The 21,390-nt window shown below is 59.3% G+C and overlaps 1 protein-coding gene across 1 annotated transcript in view; it reads right to left on the bottom strand.

The window, feature by feature from the left end:
- The window catches only part of ADAMTSL2 (ADAMTS like 2), a 38,458-nt gene extending 17,068 nt beyond the window's left edge, over window positions 1–21,390 (bottom strand). Inside the window, exons 1-11 of the mRNA XM_012445269.3 lie at window positions 21,268–21,390; window positions 19,459–19,549; window positions 18,731–18,873; window positions 17,856–17,931; window positions 16,456–16,558; window positions 15,585–15,730; window positions 15,325–15,448; window positions 11,759–11,839; window positions 9,016–9,191; window positions 2,408–2,756; window positions 1,182–1,554 (exon numbers count right to left, since the gene is read on the bottom strand). Of these exons, the coding sequence (XP_012300692.2) occupies window positions 1,182–1,554; window positions 2,408–2,756; window positions 9,016–9,191; window positions 11,759–11,839; window positions 15,325–15,448; window positions 15,585–15,730; window positions 16,456–16,558; window positions 17,856–17,931; window positions 18,731–18,873; window positions 19,459–19,548 (1,661 nt within the window). The 5' untranslated portion in view covers window position 19,549; window positions 21,268–21,390. The remainder of the gene's footprint in view (window positions 1–1,181; window positions 1,555–2,407; window positions 2,757–9,015; window positions 9,192–11,758; window positions 11,840–15,324; window positions 15,449–15,584; window positions 15,731–16,455; window positions 16,559–17,855; window positions 17,932–18,730; window positions 18,874–19,458; window positions 19,550–21,267) is intronic.

Raw genomic sequence — 21,390 nt, 5'->3', positions numbered from 1 at the left:
TTCCTGGCCATGACTGTCCAGGCGTCCCCAGCTGTGACTGTCTGGGTGTTCCTGGCTATGACTGTCTAGGCATCCCTGGCTGTAACCGTCCAGGCGTCCCCCGCTGTGATTGTCTAGGTGTTCCTGGATGTGACTATCCAGGCATCCCCAGCTGTGACTGTCTAGGTGTTCCTGGCTATGACTGTCTAGGCATCCCTGGCTGTGACCGTCCAGGCATCCCCCACTGTGATTGTCTAGGTGTTCCTGGCCATGCCAGCTGTGACTGTCTGGGTGTTCCTGGCTATGACTGTCTAGGCATCCCTGGCTGTGACTGTCCAGGCGTCCCCCGCTGTGATTGTCTAGGTGTTCCTGGATGTGACTGTCCAGGCATCCCCGGCTGTGACCATCCAGGCATCTGCAGCTGTGACTGTCCAGGTGTTCCTGGCTATGACTGTCCAGGGGCCCCCAGACATGGCTGCCCATGTAGCCCCAGCTGCGACCTTGGCTCTGGAGGCCTGGCCCCAGGTGGACTCTCTCGTGGCCCTCGCCAGCTGCAATGCCAGCCTTGCTCTTCATCCCTGATTTCAGGGTCTTTCTCCTCATGGAGGAACCCACTAGATCCTCTCCAGCCTTTGCCGAAGCCTGGGGCTGAGCCGCTCTGCGCTTGGGGAGCTGTCTAGAGCCCCACCTCCTCCTAAAGGTGTGTGTGCCATGACTGTCCAGACTTAGAACTCAGGGTCCCCAGGTCCTCGGGCTCTGTGACCTTGACCTCAAGTACACCACACCGCTCACCCTCTCCAAGCCCACAGTGGCCCCCCGACCACTACGGGTGGGTGTGGCGATGACACGTTTCCATGCATAAAAAATGCCGAGCTCTGTCCCTGGCTCACAAGGCATGCTCAGAGCTGTTAGCTTCCTGCCTCCCTTCCCCGCATCAGCTGCATACACAGGGCTCAGCCCTGGCCCTAATCCACCGACATAACCTTTGGGGAAAGCTCACTCCAGCCCAGGCCTCTGACTTTGTGCTCAGATCCACAGGGCAGCGAGTGGAGGACCCCACGAAGATGGGGCCCTCTCTCCTCTACCTCTAGGTCCCCAGCTCTTCTGGCCAGACCCCCTGCAGTAGGGCCTTACCTTCTACCTGGCCTTGCCCCATCCTGCCCCCGAGGGCCCTGGACAGGGCTCAGGGAAGTGCCTCCTACCTGGCCTTGTGAGTCCTGTTCCCGGCCGAGGTGGGCAGGCTGCTGCTGACGTTGGGGAACGGGGCCTCGGAGGAGCTGTTAGCAATCCTGTCGCTGCTCAGCTCCAGGTAGGACCCGTTGAGCAGGTAAGTGCCAGCCCCCTCATTCTCCTCATAATCCACGAAGAAGCTCTCGGCCAGGGAGCTCCTTGAGGCACCCTGAGCAAAGATGCTGTTCACGGTCTCGTTGAGGGTGAAGTCCTTCGCGTCAGCGCTTGCACCCAGCAGGTGGTCAGAGATGGCATTCGCCGAGAAGAACTCCTGGGAGACGAAGTGGGTGTCGACCTCTTGCTCATCCTTGTCCCCGGTGAGAGTCGTCCCCGTGGTGTTGCGATCTAGAGAGGAGACAGGTGGCCTAACCGTGAGCGCCCCAGCCCTGGGGGCAAGGCCTGGGGAGGAGACCTGGACGAGGAGGCTGTAGACACCAGGATGAACCAAGAAGCTCCCAGAAGGAGAGCTTCTGCCCAACCAGAGGACACGATTCTGCCGAGACAGGGGCATGAGGCCCACTTTGACCATCTCTTGCCGACGGGAGTTCAACCGTCTTCTGCAGTGGACTGAATAGCATCCCCCCAAAACTCATGCACCCCCTGGAACTTCGGAGAGTGACCTTATCTGGAAATGAGGTCACCATAGATATAATTAGTTAAGACTCTTGAGATGACATTATCGTGGACTCAGAAATATCCCTATTGGAATAGGACACACAGAGACACGGTCACAGAGGAGGAGGCCTGTGAGGACAGAGGCAGAGGCTGCAGTGACACGGCCACAACCAAGGGCCACCTGGGGCCCTGAAGCTTTTGCTTCCTGTGTTGTCCCAGCCGAGGTGAGACCAGGTGCTGGCTGAGTGAGCGACGGGGTGGGCGAGAGGTCAGACCATCCCAGGTTTGACTCCCAGCTCCTCCACAGTGGACTGTGTGACCTGGCCAAGCCACTCCCTCTCTCTAAGCCTCAGTCTCCCCATCCATCAAATGGGAATAACCACATCTACCTCAAATAATGCGTGGACTGAAGGTCCTATCCCAAGTCCTTAACCCTGTGCCTACCCAGAGGACATCTGCAGGCAGCTGGCAGCTGTTAGGAACCTCCTCTGCAGGTTTGCAAAGGGCCTGAGACCCCTTCCCCAACACCCCTTCCCCGGGCAGCCTCCCGGGCCCCCGCCCATGCCTCCCTCCTCCTGGTTACCTCGGAAGCCCTTGCCCCTGGGGGGCCCCTCGCAGGCCCTGCCGCCGGCCTGCTGGCACACCTCGTTGGTCTCCTGGCCCTGGCTCGGGCCCAGCTCCATCTCCAGGCCGGGGTGGCCGAACAGCCGGTTGTCCAGACCCAGCTGCTCTGAGGAGGCCGGGCCGTACAGGGAGCCGTTGTGCGGGACGAAGCCCATGAGCCTGGCCCCGTCCAGGCCCTGGCTCTCAGCGCTCTCGGAGGCTGGCTCGGAGAAGCCGTAGTAGATAGGCTGCGGGTGGCGCTCGTGCGGAGGCTGCAGCAGCGTGTACTCGAAGGTGATGGAGGGGCTCTTGCCATTCTGGTTCCACACCTAGGGATAGAGACGTGGGACCCCAGCCCCTCCTTATTGTGTCCAGCCCCTTCCCCACAATCCCCTTCCGCCAGAGCTGCAGAGAGCATCCCTTCCGGAACTCACAGCTGAGACCCCCAGGGAACCACACTGCCTCACCCAGCCCAGTGCAGTGTCCCCAGCCCAGAAACATCCAAGTCAAAGCCTGGGAACAGGGCGGGGGCTGGGGGAGTTTGGCGTGGGGAATGGCCCACCCTGGGTACAGGCAGCAAGGGGCATGCTGTATGCGGAGAATGTAAGTAATGAAGTCAACCAAAGCCCGGCCTGAATTATCTTCTCACCTCGTGCCGGGATCCTAAGTAATCACAGTAACTCTCTCCCACCAGCCTCCAACCCAGAGCCCCTCTGCGCAGGTCTACGTGGGAATACAAAGACCCAGGCTCTGCCTCAGTTCAAGACCGCACTGAAGGCTCATCCCCGCTCCAGAGCTCCCTGCGGGATGGGCTGAGGCTGCTGTCAAGACCTTGGGCAGACCGGCTTCTCCCTCCGCAGACCCCCACTGCCCCTCTCTCTAGGAGCTGCTGTTTCCAGAGATTTCAACCAAAACCAGCTGGTGTCAGGAGCAGGCAGGCCTAGGAAGCCAACTCTAGAATGGGATGTTGGAGCAGGATCACCTGCTGGCAGAGGTGATGAGGGCCCACCTGGACGTGCCTGGAACGCAGAGACCCCCAGAAGACGGCGATATCGTTGTGAAAAGGTTTGCCGCCAGGGAACCGGGAGGGGATGCCAGGGGAAGGAAAGGCACTGTTGGTGCAATAGCTCAAGTGTTTGAGAGCTGGCTGGGGCAGGGGTAGGAGTTAAAAAGTTATAAAGGACTGTGGAAGGAAAGGACCCCAAGAATGGAAGAATGTCACGGAAAGGCCGAGGCTGAGGGTCCGTGCAGCAGCAGAGAAAGACACCCCTGTGTCCTGCAATTGGAAGGCGGGATAGGGAGAGGCGCCTGCGAGGAGCAGGGAGTGTGCTCCTCCCAACTCTGCTGGGCCTGCTATGCCCAGGACAGAGTCCAGCCAGAAGAGACTTGGAGTGTGGGGAAAACTTCAAATCTCAGACGTCCCAAACCTTCGGGGCCTGAAATATGGGCCAGTCGCATTCCTCCCTGTTAAAGCCAGCACTACCCCAGCCTGAAGATGACACAGAGACCTCTGCCTTCACAGCCACGCGGGCCTCCCACAGGACCTGGCCTGGCCTCCTCTCCTGGCCACCAGACCGGTAGCTTAGGCCAAGTCACATTCTCACCCAGTCAAGGGAGTCCTGGGAGAAGGGGCTAGACACCAATGGATGGCAGGCCCAGCCTCTCACGACAAAGAATTTAGCACACTGGTGAGAACTTTGGGGAAAGTGCTACCACGTTACTAGGTGGCACTTGGAAGCGTGGAGGAGGCGGGGGCTGGCCTAAAGGATGCAAGCAGAGCCATCCCACCACACCCGCATTTAACTCAATCGTGTAGCCCCTACAATAACCAGACAGACCCTGGAGGACCTGCCACCCGAGTCTGGACGAGTGCTGCACCCTCAGCCCAGCGGCGGCCTCCGCTGCTGGGGCCTGAGCACTGAATTGTCTGTCCTAGAGCAGATCAGCGTGGCCTCAGGTCGATCCGAAGCGGCCACTGACCTGGAAAATATGTTCTTTTCTATCCCTGTCAAGAAGGTGGACCAGAAACTTTTTCATTCACCTGGAGTGGAAAACTGTATACATTTACAGTCTTGACCCGGGCTGCACTTACGCTCCCGCTCCCAATTACAATACACAGGAAAGGCATCTGGACCACTCCAAGCACTGGACATTGGTCCTCTGCACCGCTGGCACCATGCTTATCAGATCAGATGAGGTCTTGGCAAAGCGTCTGTCTTCCAGAGGAGCAGAGATTCAACCCTGTGAAATTCAGCAGCCCCCGACATTAGTGGAAATTTCAGGGTTCAGTGGGCTAGTGTCCTCTTTGAGAGGACAGGAAATATGATGGTGTCTCCTACCCTCCCCATGGAGAGTAATTCTGGAGCCAGTAGACTCCACATCCAAGAATATCTGTTCAATTCCTGTGCTGAGTGACATTAAAAGCTGCTGCTCTGGGTAGACTCCTGCGTGAAGCGGGCCCTGCAGCAGGTCCAGACTGTGAGGTAAGCAGCCGCCACGTGGGTGGTATGACGTGGCAGATACTATAGGAATAGAGATATCTGTGGTGGGGAAAGACGTCAGATGGAATTTCTGGAAAGCCTGTAGGGAAAGCATAACATAGAACCCTATGGTTCTGGAGCAACGCCATCTGCAGCAAATAAATATACATCATTTGCAAAAAATTCTGGCATGCTGTGAGGCCCTACTAGAGATGGAACACTTGGGCTACGGGACATCAGGCGACCCACGCAGACAGAGCTGCCTCCGACGTGAGTTCTCTCAGCTCCGCCAGCAACAATCCATCGTAAGATGGAAGTGTTACACCAGGACGAGGCACAACCAGGACCAGAGGGCACGAGACAGCTGTGCCAGCAAGGGACCCAAGCTCCCCCATCCAAGACTCTGGCACCCACATCCCCTTTTCAGCTCACAGCTATGGCTGTGTGGGGCTGCTCTTATGGTGAAGTGAGATCAGAGGAAAATGGCCAAACTTGATTCAGAGCTGGGCCGGCTTGGTATGAGGGTGCAAGCTGGAAGTGGGAGTGACTTAACTAATGCTCCATCTAGGGCAGGCCTGGAAAAAGTGCAGTGAAGGAAAATCCCCCGATGGGCTTTGGGCAGTGCATGTGATGTCGGCAGAGCAGCCCGAAATGACAATATTAACTGAATCGTGGGCGGTGGCAAATTGCTTGGCTGGCTGGTCAAGAGCCTGGATGGGACCAGGAGGTCCGGAGGAGGTACCTGTGGCTGGGTCTAGGGAGTGGGCATAAAGGATGGAGGCCTTCATTTGTTAATTCGTGCCGGGAAGCATCACCACGCGAGAGGCACTAAACACCCCAGCGGAAGGTAGAATGGCCTTGCCTCCGGACACAGGCTAGTCTCTGGCATCGGTCACCCCGCTGCAGGCACAGTGGGTGAATGAATCAGCATGGTGGAAGGGAGGGAAACCACGTGTGGCCCCAGCGCATGGCTTCTCCCTCTCCACAGCCACCGTAGCTCCTTCCACTCTGGAACATCCAATCTCTGGCACCCACACTAAGCCTGTAAACAGCACCACCTCTCGAGGAGGCCACTCAGCTACTGGGTGACAAGCTAATCACATCAGACCCCATCCATCCCGGAAGGGGAAGTGCTGAATCTGGTCCTAAACAAAAGTTGCCTGTCCTGCCCAGAGAACCTCAGCCAGCCCCAATGCCCAAGGCCTCACAGAGCATTTGATTGACCCAGACAGGGTACCGACAACATGGCATTGCACAGAGACCTACTCGATAGCAGAGGGGGTGCCACAGTGGGCACAAGACTGTGAGAACCACGGGGCCTGCCGTATACTGCAACACCCAGAAACACTGGGCCTGATGGAGCCACGGAGGGGAGGAAGCCATGGTGCCAGCTGAGAGGCAACACACCTGTGAGGATGGGGCATCCCCCCGAGGCACTACCCACATAAATCAAAGGATTTTCCTTTACTGCAGTCTTTCCAGGTCAGCCCTGGATGGAGCTTTAGTCAAACAGATCCCACTCCCAGCTTGCACTCTCATACCAAGCCGGCCCAGCTCTGGATCAAGTTGTGAGCTGGAAAGGGATGTGGGTGCCAGAGTGTTGGATGGGGAGTTTGGGCCCCTTGCTGACAGCTGTCTCATACCCTCTGGCCCTGACTATGCCAAGTATGTGGACGACATGGGTCTGGGAAGCAGGAAGTACAGTAGCTAGCATTCCTAGCCACCACCTGGGGTCTTGTGTTCCCCATCTCTGCAGCTCTGGGATCTGTGTTCTAGAGGCCTCGGTTTGCACAGCGGGGATGTTTCCATCAAAAGACACGGCAACAGTTTCATGATGCCTTAGGCTGCGGCTACATGTGGTCTGTGTGAGCTTTTTGTGCCGAGAGACCAGCAGCATGGAAAGGAGCAGCAGTCCTGGCAGGTGATAGACCTTGGTCATCAAGAGCAGAGAGGCCAGGCAAGGTGGCTCATGCCTATAACCCAAGCACTTTGAGAGGCCAAGGCAGGAAGGTCACTTGAGGCTGGGAGTTCAAGACCAGCCTGGGCAACATAGCAAGACCCTGTCTCTATTAAAAAAAAAAAAAAAAAGAGTAGGAAAGGTGTTGTTTGACCCTGAGGCCAAAGAATCTGTGTGGCACCTGCTGATGCCCTGGGCATCTCTTGGTATCTCTTGGGCAGAGGCCCCTTGTGATGATAACTGGATGAAGGCAGTAGCCTCAGATTGAGGCCATGGAGACCAGGGTCCCCTCACCAGGTAGCCACCCAGCCCCGCGGAAGTGCTAACCCAGGCTAAGGGGAAACAGAGCGCGTTGTAAAATAAGGAAACTGTGCGTATCAGTTGCAGCCTCTACACCGGCTGCAGTTCATCCCACTGAGCTTCCTCCTGTAAGGCTCCCCCAGAAAGAAACCAGCGCAAATCTAGAGGAGCTGATCCCTACCAAGGCAGACTTGAGCAAGGCACGCGGGTCCAAGCCGTGCAGGGGGTGGACCCCGTACCCACCCTTCTGTGAACTGGGGTGGGCACGAGACGGTTCACAGCTGTGCCCCACCCCGGGCATTTCCCTCAGCCAGAGGGAGCTGTCTCTCCCCAGGTTATGCTCCCCACAAGGGGAAAATACACCTGGTAATATGAGATGCCCTCCTCCCCCAACTTGAGACAATGCTGACCCCCTCGGGATGGGCCGAGGCCCCGTTGAGACTGCGTCACAGCTCAGCAGCTCCCTCTGTCTAGTCCCATCCCCTCCCGCCCACACCAGTGTTCCCAAGACCGCTCCTGCCACTGCCCCCCCAAGCCCTCTTGCACGCAAACCCCATCTCAGAGTCTATTTCCTGGGACCCTGACCTACAAAACAGTCCCTCCGGCCAGGAGGCAATGCCAGGTGGTCAGTCCACTCCAGGCACAGCTCCAGGGCAGGGTCAGGTAAGCACGAACGCAGCGATGGGTGGCCCCCATTTGATTCCGGGCTCTCTAGGAAAGCTCTTCTACCAAAAGGCAGTGTGAGGAGATGGATGTGCATCCCCGGTTAGACCCCTCCAGCACAGCAGCTAAACAAGGAGCAGGCTCTGTCACCAGACGGACCTGGGTTCAAAGCCCACTCGTGCCACTTACAGTTCCACGACTGTGCAAGTCACTCACCTGTCTGTGCCCACATGTCCTTACCTACAACGCGAGGCAAAGAAACCCGCCACAGTGAGATCTGGAAACCCAGACAGCTCAGGTGGGGGCGGCAAGGGGGGGTTCCATCCCTGCTGTATTCCTTTGGCCTCCATGAAGGCTGGCAAGCCTTGACGGGCACCACAGCTGCCCATCTTGATGTCACCTGACTTCGGTGATATGACAAGTCCTTTACATATTCTCGGTGCTGGGGCACCAAGCCACCAGGGGCTCCATTTCCAGATGCTAGCCATAGAACTCATGGCAAGCCGGGCATAACAGGCCCACACTCTCTCCTACCCACTGCTCAGGCCCTGAGCTCCACTTCAGAAGTCCTGAGTGTCCTGGAGAGGCCATGTCAGGAGAGGGGGAGGGGCTGTGAGCACTGCCTTAAGCCCTGGCACTGAGGACCTGGCACAAACACCACAGTGCCCATGGAGGGCGGAGCATGAAGCTAGGTAGGGGCAAAACCCTTCCACCGTGGGGTGGGGAGGGGTCCAGCCTCATCCTTAGTGCCCCAGGCTCCCTGTGGACTTCCCAAAGAGCAGGAAATGGGCCAGCACAGAACCCCTGCTGGTCCACCAGGGAAGCTAGCTGCAGCGAATGGATAGATGAATGAATGACTTCAAGAAGAAGTGGGTGAGAGAGTGGGTGGTTGAGCAAGAAGTGAATGGGTAAATGAATTAATGAATTGATGAGTGAATGGGAGCCTGTGAATGAACCAACATCTGAGTGAATGAATGAATGAGGGAGTTAGTGAAAGAACAAATGAATGAGTAACAGTGATTGAACATGAGGCCCAACCCAAGCAGAGTGGTGAGGCTGCCGGGCGCATGCACACAGTAGCCCTGGAGGTACCACTGGCCGGAAGCCCCACCTGTGGTCGGATTCTGGGGAAGCCGTGCCCGTGGCCCCCGTGGCCCTCGTGGCCCCCGTGGCCTGCGGCACACGCACCATGACATTCAGGCCCTGGTTGGTGGGCCCCTGTGCCACGATGTACTCGATTCCGGTCTCGTAGACATCCATGGGCCGCCGGTACTTGACCACCGTGCCAGCGATGTTGAAGTTCTTGGGGCTGTCAACCTTGTAGTTGCCGTTGAAGAAGTAATAGCCAGCTTCGTCTGCAAGAGCTGGAAGGACAAAGCCACCGGTCACATGGGCCCAGGGCTAGACTGGCTGGGGGAGGAGCCAGTGTCACCGGCTCAGGGAACCATCACCAGCCCTGTCCTCCATAACCCCGGTCCTAATGCCCCAGAGACAGGAAACTCCCATCGTTGGCAGTCCGGCCAGTGAATGCGGAGGAGGTGCAAACGCATGTTCCTCTCAGCCCAAAATCAACAATGAAGGACTCGTCTAGACGCTGAACGTGACTGGCTGGGGACCTTTTTGGTCCTGTTTTCTGGCTGCCTTTGAAGAAGCTGAGGGGCTGCAAAGTGATGAGCTCGCGCCGTGACCGAGGGGCCTGGCGTGGAGCAGGACGGCCTTTGGACTGTGGAAGGCCCGCATGAGGCAGCAGGGGTCCGGCTCCGAAGCAGACCCACTGTGTGGCCCCGGGCAAGGCACTGCCTCCAGCTTACCCACCTGGATGATGCGGAAGGGACCTCAGTGCCCCTCCCGTCATCCACAGAGAGTGGCACTGCTGCCCTGACCTGGCTGGCATGGGGGTGCTGACCACCAGGCCCTTCCTGGGGACCGCCCTGCGCTGGCCAGCTCCATCCTCTCCACGGGAGCAGAGACTTCCTGCTGCCCTTGCAGGCAGGGCTATGCTGACCCTTCACCCAGTCAATCTGTGCACGCAGGTCTGACTGAGGTGCTCAATCAGGCCAGGACGGCCTGGTGCAGTCCCCATGCCCTCTTCCTGAGGCCGGGTGGGTGGGCACTCCCAGGGCCTGACTCCAGTCTGATGGAAGCTCGGGATGGAAAGAAATGGCACACAAAGCCCCACAGCCCCAGCTCCCCACCACCCCTGCAGGCTGGAACAACCACCCGGAGTTGGTGGGGTTTCTGAGAGAGCTGCTCCTCCCTGGGGCCAAGGAGGGTGAGAAGAGGCAGGGGGCCTCCAGGGCTGGGGACGGAAGGAGGAGGCCGACTCGACACTCGGGACACTGTCTTCCAAAGGGTGTCCTTAAAGCCAGTTCCAGGAACTGGCCTGTGGGAGAATAGGAGTTCAGCTTCCAAATTCCTGATGCAACATGAACAGAGGAGCCGGGGCAATTAATTTATTATCAGGCAGACGAAACAAGCAGGACGTGTCTGCTTCAAAAACTCCCTTCACATAGAAAAGTCAGAAGATAACGCAAATTCTAGTCCAAGTCCTGCGGGTGGGAGCGTGCCGGGGCCTGGCTGTCTCGGCCCGGTTCCCAGGTATATGCCCAGGGTTCCATCTGTGGCTCTCGTCCAAAACCTGTTTCCTGACAGTAACGACCCTCCTTCCTGCGGCTTTCCCAGTACTCCGAGGCCACCCTTGGTATTTCCACGCATCTGTTTCAAGAGCGAGAGCTTTGCAGCCAGCTCAGAGAACGCGGAGTTTCCTGGCCTCTCCACTCTCCCAGCAAGTGAGCGACAAAGCAAGCGGCCTGGCGAGAGGCCCAGCTCCCTGCTCGGGCCAGGGAGCAGACCCCAGGGCGCTGGGTGGTGGAGCCACTGTCTGCGGCACAGACCTGCTGGGGCGGGGGCACTCAGCCCCCAGGGCACATATGGAGGGCTGGCCCTGAGGCTCTGGACAGGGGACAGGAGAACCCGAGGTGGGTCCCAGCCTGAAGACCTTCAGCAAAGCCTCCTCTTCCAGCACCCCCTTAGGAGGTGGGCTTCACCTTAGGAGGTGGGCTTCACCCCACCATCCTGGCTCTCAGGAGGAGTGGAAGGCAGTGGGGGGAGGAAGCCCAGGTAGTGTCGGCTTTGGGGCTGCCCCGGTGTCCAAGAACAGAGTCCCCATAGAGCCTGGGTCCCCAGCCTGCCCTGTGAAGGGCAGGGCCGAGCATAGAGCAGCTCACGGGTGTCAGCACCTGCCCACTGTGGCCCAACGGGTGCAGACACAGCACATTGCTTGGCCAATGCTCCAGCTTCACAGAGGGCCCTTCCACAATTTGCCACCAAGGGTCACTACACTCAAAATTTGCCACCAAGATGGGGCCTCACCACCCCGTCCATCATGTAAATAACTCCAGAATCCTCAGGTTAGCAGACTCCCCTCCCACGGCCCAGTTTCCCAGTGGAGACTGTCTAACAGCAAGAAGATCAGCAGGGGCCCCCCAAGTCGGAACCCTACCTCTGCTTCTCTGCTGCTCGTGACCTTGGACTGGCCACCTACCTCCTCCCAGTGCTACCTTGACCTTGTCACCTCCTGAGACTCATTCCTGGAACCCCACAGGGATCTCATCTGCAGCAGCCCCCAGCTTCTGCCGGTGCCAGGCTCTCGAGTGACAGGGAGCTCACTACCCAACATCACCACCCTCCCATGGTCCAGCAGCTCTGAGCTCAAGGTGCTCCATGCACAGGGGTAAAGCTGGCTCCTCTATGAGCACCCCAGCCACACCCACAGAGCTAGCTCAAGTTCTGGCTCCTGCAGCCATGCCCACAGCACCAGCCCATCCCTGCCCTGGAGGGAGGGACCCAGGGTCAAGTGCTCCTTCTCTGCCATGCACAATGCCACACAAGCAAAAGCTCAGTGAGGCAGCCCCAGGCACTGCACACCCACCTAGTACATCCGCAGACTTCTTCCTCTCTACAATCTGGATGTCTCGGGCGCCAGCTGGGATGTGGGTCACCAGAGAGTAACCTGGAAGCAAACGGATCACAGTGAGCCACTCCTGATTGGAAAGGCAGCCTTGGAGGCCACCCGCCCGCTCCGAGCTCCTGGTAGATGAGCAGTGGCTGTCTAAGGATTGGCCCACCCCCCATACCCACTTGGGAGGCTCAGCTGAGCCCTGTCCTGTTGCAGAGGCTGACCCACCAAGCTGGGCACCCGCCCAGGCTCACCCCTTCCTACCAAGGCCACGGAAGGTCTCATCTGTGCCTGCCCCAGCCCCTCCCGAGGGACAGCGAAGGCCACAGGGACCTAGAACACACTGGAGGTACTGGAGCTCAGTCCCACCCTGGCATGTGTCACCCAGGAGACCCCGGGCAACCGAGGGAGCCCCAGCCAGCATCCTGCGCGCATTGGCACTGCCATTTTAAAATCCTGTCTTCTCACAACACCACGGTGACGTTCAAGGCTCACCACGCTCAAAGACGTGGGTGAGAAAGGACAAGAAGAGCCGCAGATAGAATCTCCAACTCTGCCAACGCCCTTCCTAAGTGCCAGGCCCCAGGCTGGGGTCCAGATCCGGCAATGGCAGCTGGCTCAGAACCTGTCTTCAAGGCCCCCGGGCCCGTGGGAAGGCAGTCAGAGTCCTCCCAAGGGTCTGGAGGGAAGGTGCTCGGAGAAGGAGCGCATTGCCGCAGGTGGCTGAGGGAGGAGCCCTGGGAGAAGGAGATTTTAGTACCCCCTGGGACAGGAAAGAAGGGGCTCTCCTGGTCGGAGGTTTCCTGGCGCTTGATGCCTGTTTCACTGGGTCCCTCCAGGAGCGGAGGACTCTGTGTGACCTCCCGGCCCAGGTGAGTGTCTCCTGCAGGCCAGCACCTGCCTGCCATCCCTCCCCCAACCCCACCACACCTACAGGTCCCGGGAGGCACCCTTGGATGACGTGTCCCTCACTGCCAGCAGTGCTCTGGAAAACAGGCTCTTTGGGGACATGGGGTAACAGGAGCTGTGACTTGTAGCATTGGTTAATTTCCATGGCGTAAACACCCGTGCTGTGGCCAGTTTCAAGCTACGGTAACCGGGCAGCTTGACTTCAAAATGTGTTTTAAAACTATTTTTTCCTTTCTCTTGGGTTTCAAGACATAAGTTTGAAGCAAGCGGCTGACGCTGTGTTTGTTTACATTACCAACGTGATGTCACTGGGCGTCCCGCTGAGAAGAGAGGCCACAGAACACCCGTGTATGGTGTTTTTGCCACATAGATAAAATAGTTATACCCTCTGAGAGATTGAGGCGGGTGGATCACCTGAGGTCAGGAGTTCAAGACCAGCCTGGCCAACATGGTAAAACCCCATCTCTACTAAAAATACAAAAGAAATTAGCCGGGCATGGTGACGGGCGCCTGTAATCCCTGCTACTCGGGAGGCTGAGGCAGGAGAATTGCTGGAACCCAGGAGGCCGAAGATGCAGAAAGCCAAGATCGCACCATTGCACTCCAGCCTGGGCAACAGGAACGAAACTCCGTCTCAAAAAAAAAAGAGTTATAGACGTCAAAGGATTAGGAAACGGTGACTTTGCTTTAAACATAATGTATTTAAATATAGGCTGTCGTACTTTAATTTTCGAATTAGCAAGTAGCTCACAGGATTCCTGAGCACTGGATGCCCCAGCCCATCCCACGGCCCCCAGATGGGTACCAGGCATGGCTGGTCGGGGGCAGGAGTGTAGCTCAGCTGAGAGGACCCCGGGCCAGGAGTGAGCTCCCAGGGTTCACCCCCAGTTCTGCCTCTCGTGGCTGTGTGACCTGAGACGAGTTATTCAGCCTCTCTTTGCCCGTCTCTGCACATTTCAGCAACAGGAATAGTGCCAGCCACGTAGAGCTGTTGCCAGCCGTGAATGTGTTACCTTGTGAGCACGCAGAAGAATTAGGGGGATCGTGGGCACGTCAGCCCAGGCCCCAGGCTGAGTCCCATGAGGATGGGGCCCTATCTCTCAGGCTCACTGTGTACACAGTGTCTGACACACAGTAGGTGCCCTAGGAGACATGTGCTGCCTGAATACCTGCTCTCCGTCTGCGTGCCCTGGGTCCAGCAGGAGGCTGTGGGAGCAGGTTTATGGAAGGAAGGGAGGAAAATCAGACGCCTTCACTTCACGCCTCCTATAGCAAGGCCTCCAAAGGAAAGGCCTCTGCCCACCTCGCCCTGCTGGACACCCAGCACGCATTATTCACGCCCCTGCCTGGCGGCTCTGCCCCAACCCTGCCCCTTGTTAGTCCGGCATGCTGGTCCCTAGGTGGCATGTCCAAGCCCCACCCTCTCCAGTGCCCTCCCACTGACACCTCCTGGAGCCGACACACACACGCCACAGTTACCCCTCACGTGGCAGGTTGAGGCCGTTCCCTCCACCTTCAGGACATAGCCGGGTCCTCCAGGGCCCTAACAGGCCTGGTTCTCATCCAGACTCAGCTGGCCTCACTGGGACCTTAGCAGATTATTCCCACTCTGGGCCTTGTTCCTTATCTGCTAAGTGGGTCTGAAGCTGCCCTGCCTTCCTCGGTCTGGAAGTTGCAATAACCCGGTTCCATTCCTCCAGCATTGCTTCAGACCCGGAAGTGTGTTCAGTTGAACACCAAGCATTCTGAGTGACATCCCTCCAAAAGTAGAAAGTGCTGCCCCATGCCAGACATCCACCCCCATGAGGGCTGGGCCAGAGCTGGACACAAACGTCAGACCACATGCCCGCAGCTTAGGAAAGGGACAGGTGCTGCCCAAGGGAAGGAAGCGATCTGGGCTGGGTCAGTGTGGAGTGGACAGGGAGCCTCTGAAACTCAGGCCCCAGAATCCAGCGTCCCAGAGTCAAATCTCATATCTGAGTGGAGAATGGGTCTCGGGCATTGGTTTCTCCCTTTTTAAAGTGTGGTGTTAGCCGGGCATGGTGGCTCATGCGTATAATCCCAACACTTTGGGAGATGGAGGTGGGTGGGTCACTTGAGGTCAGGAGTTTGAGACCAGCCTAGCCAACATGGTGAACCTCCGTCTCCACTAAAAATACAAAAATTAGCTGGGTGTGGTGGCACATGCCTATAGTTCCAGCTACTCAGGAGGCTGAGGAACAAGAATCACTTGAACCTGGGAGGCAGAGGTTGCAATGAGCCCAGATCGAGCCACTGCACTCTAGCCTGGGCAACAGAGCAAGACTCTGTCTCAAAAAAAAAAAAAAAAAAAAAAAAAAAAATTGTGGTGTTAACACCTCCCTGCAGGCGGCCTCAAAGGGCAAATGTGACCCTAAGCCAAGTGCCTACTGGTGCCCAGAAGGTCCTCAACAAAGAGCTGCCCGTTCTTGCAAGCCAATGGAGGCCCACAATCACCAGGCCAGCTCGCCTGGGCCTGGATGCAGAATCAGGCAGCCCTAGAGGGGAAGGACTTGCCCAGTGGTACCCAGGAGGCTGCAGGCAGGAGCACACTCAGGACCCCCGATTCCCAGGCTCCTCTGCTCGGACTCCAGGGCGCGCTGTGGCCTTACCGAGGTGGGCATTCCCCTTGCGATAGTTGCCCGTCACGTGGGTGCAACTGCTACCGTCCCCCTGGCAGACACCGCACTTGTCCAGCGTGTGGGTGGAGAAAAGCACCCCGTCACAGCCGATGGGCTGCAGGAAAGAGAGGGAGAGGGCTGCTGGGAGGGCGCTGTGGCCAGGCCCGGGGCCGCCACTGCCTCCCGCGGGCGGGCGGGCAGGCAGTCGGCGCAGTGAGACCGGCGGTACTTTTGCTACAACGTTTAACAACCTCACATTTTCCAGACACGCAAACCCCTCGCAGGTCGGTGAGCTTGCAGGAGGTGCCGTCGCGGGCGGGGACCATGAGTTGCCGCTGGCCGTCCACGGTGGTGCAGTGCAGGTCACACGGCTTGCTGGAGATGTGGACATAGTCATCTGGCGGGGAGACAAGGCAGGAGGTCTCAGGTGGGCTGCTAGGTGGGATTCAGGGGACGTCCTTTTCCTCCCTCTGAGACAGCTCCCATTGCACAGATGGGACAACTGAGGTCTGGAGAACAGAAGGGACCTGCCCCTGTCTCAGTGGCAGAAATTGACGGGTTGCTGGGCTCAGCCCAGACACCGTGAGCTCCAGCGTCTGCCTCCTCGTGAGTGGAGAGCAGGGCCTGAGACCCAAGCTGGGGTTCTCCCTCTGCAGGTCTGAGCCAACTCAACACCCCTGCGCTGCTGGTCCTGGGCACCCCAGCCTTAGCCCTTGCCGGGTGAGCAGGAGAAGGATGATCCCGGCATCTACACCGTTGCCTGAACTACTTGCTTCCCGTGGGACTATGTGGGCAGGTCCCCACGTGGGACCGTCTAGGCTGGTTCCTGTCAGTGCCCAGGAGGTCGTAAATGGGAGAGTCACCATTGCCCTCAGAGGTCAGGCCTGCGGGGAACTCAGCCCCATGACATGTCCTACGTTGATGTCACAAGTCATGGGTCATGGGGGAGGGGACAGACCCCTAGGCCAGGGCTCAGAAGACCCAGGTTCATTCCTGGCTCTTCGTCTGACCACCTCCATTTCCCCACCTGCCCACCCGCCAAGTTTGGTCCTGGGTACTGAAAGGGCTACCCCCAAAGCTCAGTCAGATCCCTGCAAGGTGGGTCCCCAGGGCGGCAGGTACCCGGGTACAGAGGCTTCCACTGGTGCGTCCGCCCGTTGTACACGTGGGAGTTGAAGGAAACGCACTGCTCCTCACGGAAGCTCCTCCCGTCCGGCGGACACTCCTGGGAATCGAGGGGACAGGCAGGCTCCAGGAGGAACTCGGCCCGACAAAGGCATTTATGTCCAGGCTAAGCAGGAAGTGGCTGCAGCCGGGACAGCCGTGCAGGGCCCAGGGCCCACGGAGTGGCCTCTCATGCGCCCGCCTGGTGCTCCCACACACTCCGGAGGGAGCAAGGACGCAGGGAAGGGCAGCTCCGCCCCCGATGCCAGCCCTCCACTGGCCCTAGACACAGCCCTCCCATTCCCCACCACGCCTTCTCCCTGCCTTGCAGTGGAGGGGACATGACCCCACTATGGCTGGCATGGGTGCTCCCCTCCACCCCGTCCTCAGCAGGCCCTGACCGTGTATCCACCGTGCCGGAACAGGACCTGGCACATGGCCTGTGGCCGTTCACACTGCCTGAATCAGGAAGATCGTGGCTTCATAAAGAGGAACCCAGTGTGCCGACAACAGACTTGTCCTGGGGGACCCAGCTTAGTTGTGCTGGGGCCAGAGCTCAAACCTGGGTCCCTCTCATGCCAGAGCTCATAAATGCCCCTCCCCCAACCTCTGGCTGCACCTTTCTAGGAGGGCACCTGACCAGGTGATGCCAACACAGAAGCTGTGGTCACCTGCCTCCCTCCAGCCCCTCACTCCCTTCACGTGCGCACACGCCCCCAGAGACCCCCAGCCGCTCCGCCTTCCCTGCCCAGGCAGGCCACACGAGCCAGCCTGGCAGCTCCAGATCCCAGCTTGTCCTGCCCCAGCCTCATGCCCTGCAGTCCTTGGAAAGGTGTTCAGGTTCCAGCTGCCCAGGACCCCACTGAGAGCTGCCCCTGAGGCCTGATCAGAGTCAGCACCTCCTCCCCAGCCTCGGCCAGCCACCCAAGGAAGCTGATGGGGGCTGGAGCAGAAGGGCTCCAAGAGCAGCCCAGGGGACTGTTTCACGGGATGGGAGGCCTGGCAACTGCTCAGCCTCACTGTGGGTGCCAGGCACACAAATGTTATGGGTAAAGTGGGACTGCCAGCAGAGGCCCCAAACCTGGAGACTGCGCTTGAAGCTCCAGGAGCAGAGCAAGGCATCCACCCCAACGCTGCTGAGCACGCGTGCGCACGGGGACAGTGGTCTGGACCAAGGATGGCTCTGTCCTAGCCCAGGCTCCCCTCTTCTCTTCAACCCTGCCCCTGGGCTCTCCTGGAAGGGCAGGCCCAGAACAGAACACCCAGGAGGCCCAGAGGCCACCGGAAGACCCCCTAAAACCTGCATGATGACTGGGAGGAGAGCCAGCCATGGTGCCTCTGCCCGTGCCAGGCCTCACCTGTACTCTGCAGAGCTGGTACCGCTTGGACGTGCCCATGCAGGTCCTGTTCCCGGGGCCTGGGATGGACTTCCTTCTGGCAGAAAGATGCAGGCTCAGAGTGAGGGCTGCAGAAGAGTTTCAGGAATGCCGTCTGGGCTGGCCGCACGGCCACTGGGGTCCAGAATCTCCCGATTCCCGTGACCCAGAGGGCTCCTTCCTCCCTACTAAACTCCAACCCTGGACACACACCAGAGCCTAGGGGGAGTGAGATGCGATTCACTTCCACATCAGCATCACACAGCACAGGGGCTCAGTACACAGAATTGAAACAACTGCACGGCCATGTGCCAGCCTGGGCGCGGGTGCACAAACACGTTGTGTGTTCTCAGAAGTATGCGGTGGGACCAGCATGCTCTCCATGCCATGGATAAGAAAACTGATGCTCAGAGAGGTTAAGTGACTTGCCCAAGGTCACACAGCAAGGGAGTCACATAGGCCAGATTGGAACTGGGTCCGTCTGGCAGCGGAGGCTTTCACTGGAGGGCCTGTGCTTCTCTGGGGGATCCCTGGCATTCTCTGAAGACCCTCACTCAGGTCTTCAGAAGAGAAGGCAGGGTGGGTCTCCTCTCTAGGACAGACCCCTAGAAACAGCTCCCACCCTCTCATTAAGGGGCTTCCCTCGTGCCCTGAAGCATGAAGGACCCCAGGGCCAGTGCCAGGACCCATCCATAGCCACGTCCAGCAGAGGCTGACGGGAAGACCCAGCCTGTGCTGTCCCCAACCCGAGAGCACTCCCAGGGTGAGAAGCCACCAGGCTGAAGGGTGGCCGCCCTCTCCTGCCCACTGCCCCACCCTCATGCCAGCCCCTAGGGTCCATGTGCCCGACCTCGCACCTCTGCTGCAGGCAGTGTCGCTCCTGGGATGTCACCCCACCCCCGCAGCTGCGGGAGCACGCCGTCCACTTTGTCCACTCCCCCCACCAGAAGGCCGTGGCGTCGGCGCCCCCCTCCAGGCTATTGGACGTCGGGCTGTTGTCCTGGGTGAGAGCCCCCCCCAAGACAGTAGAAGGCTCAAGTGCCCAGCAGGGCCAGCCTGCCCCCCACCCCATGCCCCAGGGTATCACCAGCGGGACCAGAGGACACAGCCCCTTGGCTGGGGCCCCCGCAGGGTCACTCGGCATCCTGGGTTCAGATCTCCTGGGTGGCATTGGAGGGAACTCCCAAGGAATCATGGGCCACAGGTCCTCTCTGACCTTAAGGCCCAGGATGGCCCGGGGGCTTGGCCAGCTCCTGGGGCCACACCTAACTGTCCTCACTTTCCCTGGGCCCTCTGCGTTCTGCAGGACACAGCCCACCAGCCATGCTGGGGACTTTGCTTGGAAGGGAAGCACTCAGCCCCCTCTGCCCTCTCCTGCCAAATTGCCAGGGGCTCCAGAGTAGCCAGGGCCCAGTTCAGAGCTGGTCTGACTGGCTCTGGGAACAAGGTCCTGGGAGCCAAGAGGGGCTCCGGGACCCAGGGCACGTGCCCACACAGTCCCCTCCAAGCCAGCCCATCTGGGAGTGACCACAGCACCTGGGAAGGGAATTGGCATGGGGCCCTCAGACCACAACACCCCACTCACCGCGGCCCCGCTTGGCTTTGCGTCCCTAGCCACAACCACCAGAACCAGCAGGGACCAGGCCCAGCAGGGACATTGCCATCTGCCGTCCATCCTAGGAAGCAAGGCCACTGTCACCACCAGACCAGCTCCGTTTCTCTTCAGATGACCAGGGTATGCTTTGGGGACAGCCCTCAGGGCCCAGTCCATGCCCAGGCCTCAAAGGTATCTGGGACTAGTTGGTCATGGCTGCCTGGCAGACCCTGGGGGAAGGATGAACCCCCCGCCCCAGTCTAGGCTTAATGACGAACTTGATGAATGATCAGTAATGCCTGCTGCAGGCAACACCCAGCAGTGCTGTGCGTGCTAAGCCTGCGCCACCCCTGATCCAAGGGCGTGCAGGGAAGCATGCCATGCTTTGCCTCCGAGTCCTCGAACCCCTGGAGAAAGGCTGTGGAGACAGCCAGCCTCTGCTGAGAGACTGGGGGCCCCGGTGTGGGGAAAGGCTGCGGTTCGAAGGGACAGGCCTGGGTTCAGTCCAGCGCCGTGGCTGCAGCACCTTGGGATTTTGACCTGCTCAGCCCGGGCTGGCCTTGTAGGAGGATGCCACTGGCTGCTGAGGGTGAGTACATGGGGATAAGCTTGGCCGGGTCCCAGGGGAACCTGCAGCCGCCACAGTCAGCACCCAGCAACAGCCAGCACTCAGGTGAGGCAGAACCCAGGTACTCATGCCGCCTCCTCACCCCCTGGAGAGAAGATGGAATTGGGGGAAGGGTGGGGTGGGAGGAGGTACAGTCTGTGCCCGAATGTCAGCAGTCCAAGGCCACATGGCTGACCTCCCTCCCAGCAGCCAGCACCCCTGGCTCAAAACACCTGCCAGGGGTCCAATCAAGTCCAGTGGAAAAACCGTCCAGCCTCTGGGCCCTCAGCCCTCGCCACCCCCTCCTCAGTGCCGACCCTGCCCTGTGGAAGGGAAGAAGGAAGACCAGATCCTCCACAGCCTCTGTCCAGGGCTTGCTCAGGTGCTGAGTGTCACTTGCCAGCAAGTTAAAGAAGGGATTTCAGAAACCATGGAGCCTGTACCCATAACCTGGAGCCCAGAGAGGGGACCCAATGTGCTCAAAGCCTCACAGCAGGGTAGCACACTAGCAGACTCGGGGACTCGACTCCATGCCCAGCTAATTCCAGGAGAAGAAGGCACGGAGGTCACCCCTCACCCCTGCCAGCCCAGAGGCCAGCTCCAGCTCTGCCCCTCCCTCCTCAGCAGCCTCGAGCTTCCTTGCACGCCTGGCACCTGCAGATTTTCAGCGGTTACTCCAAGGACACCATTGCAGCACCCTGGAGTTTGACACCCCGCCCCCGCTGCCTGCCCCCGACCTACTTCCCCTGCAGACCTCCAGCTGCACCCTCAGCCTCACACCCACAGGAGCCCCCTCCACTGTGCCATTGGCTAAAGGGTGCCCCAGCCTCTGCCTGCCGGCTGAAGACAGGTGCCAGCCGGCCTCACACTTGCTTTTCATTAAGGCTTCCAGACACCACTGGCTTCAGGCCAGGCCTCGCTTACGGGGATCCATCCCCTCCCTGGGGTCCAAAAGCAGCGGCTGGCGGCAGCAGAGAGGTCTGTGGTGCACACAGAGCTTCAGGCACACAAGGCTAGGTGCTGAGAGGCCACCCTGCCCGTGCCCTGCGGGCCGGACCCCTCCCCACAAGCCTCCCCACGTTATGTAACCACTCCAGAGGGCGCGGGGTGCTCCCACCCCCAGCCCCAGTCTGAGCAGTGGGCTGGCCTGGTGGGGGCTGCAACGTGAAGCGGACAGGGACAAGGTGGCCTACCTGGTCTGGGGTCAGCAGGTTGTCCTCCCAGAGAAAGAGGCAAGAGCTTCGGAGGGCAGGCGGCACCAGGTGCGCTGTGCGTGTGGGGGCTGCGTGAGTGCAGAGGCTGCGGCCGGCCTCCTC

This window comes from Aotus nancymaae, unplaced genomic scaffold, assembly GCF_030222135.1.
Source record: "Aotus nancymaae isolate 86718 unplaced genomic scaffold, 86718_ANA_hifiasm-v0.15.2.pri h1tg000158l, whole genome shotgun sequence".
In the NCBI taxonomy this organism is placed as follows: domain Eukaryota; kingdom Metazoa; phylum Chordata; class Mammalia; order Primates; family Aotidae; genus Aotus; species Aotus nancymaae.
The sequence above is the reverse complement of the archived record's forward strand: the minus strand, read 5'-3'. Positions and strand labels throughout refer to the sequence as shown.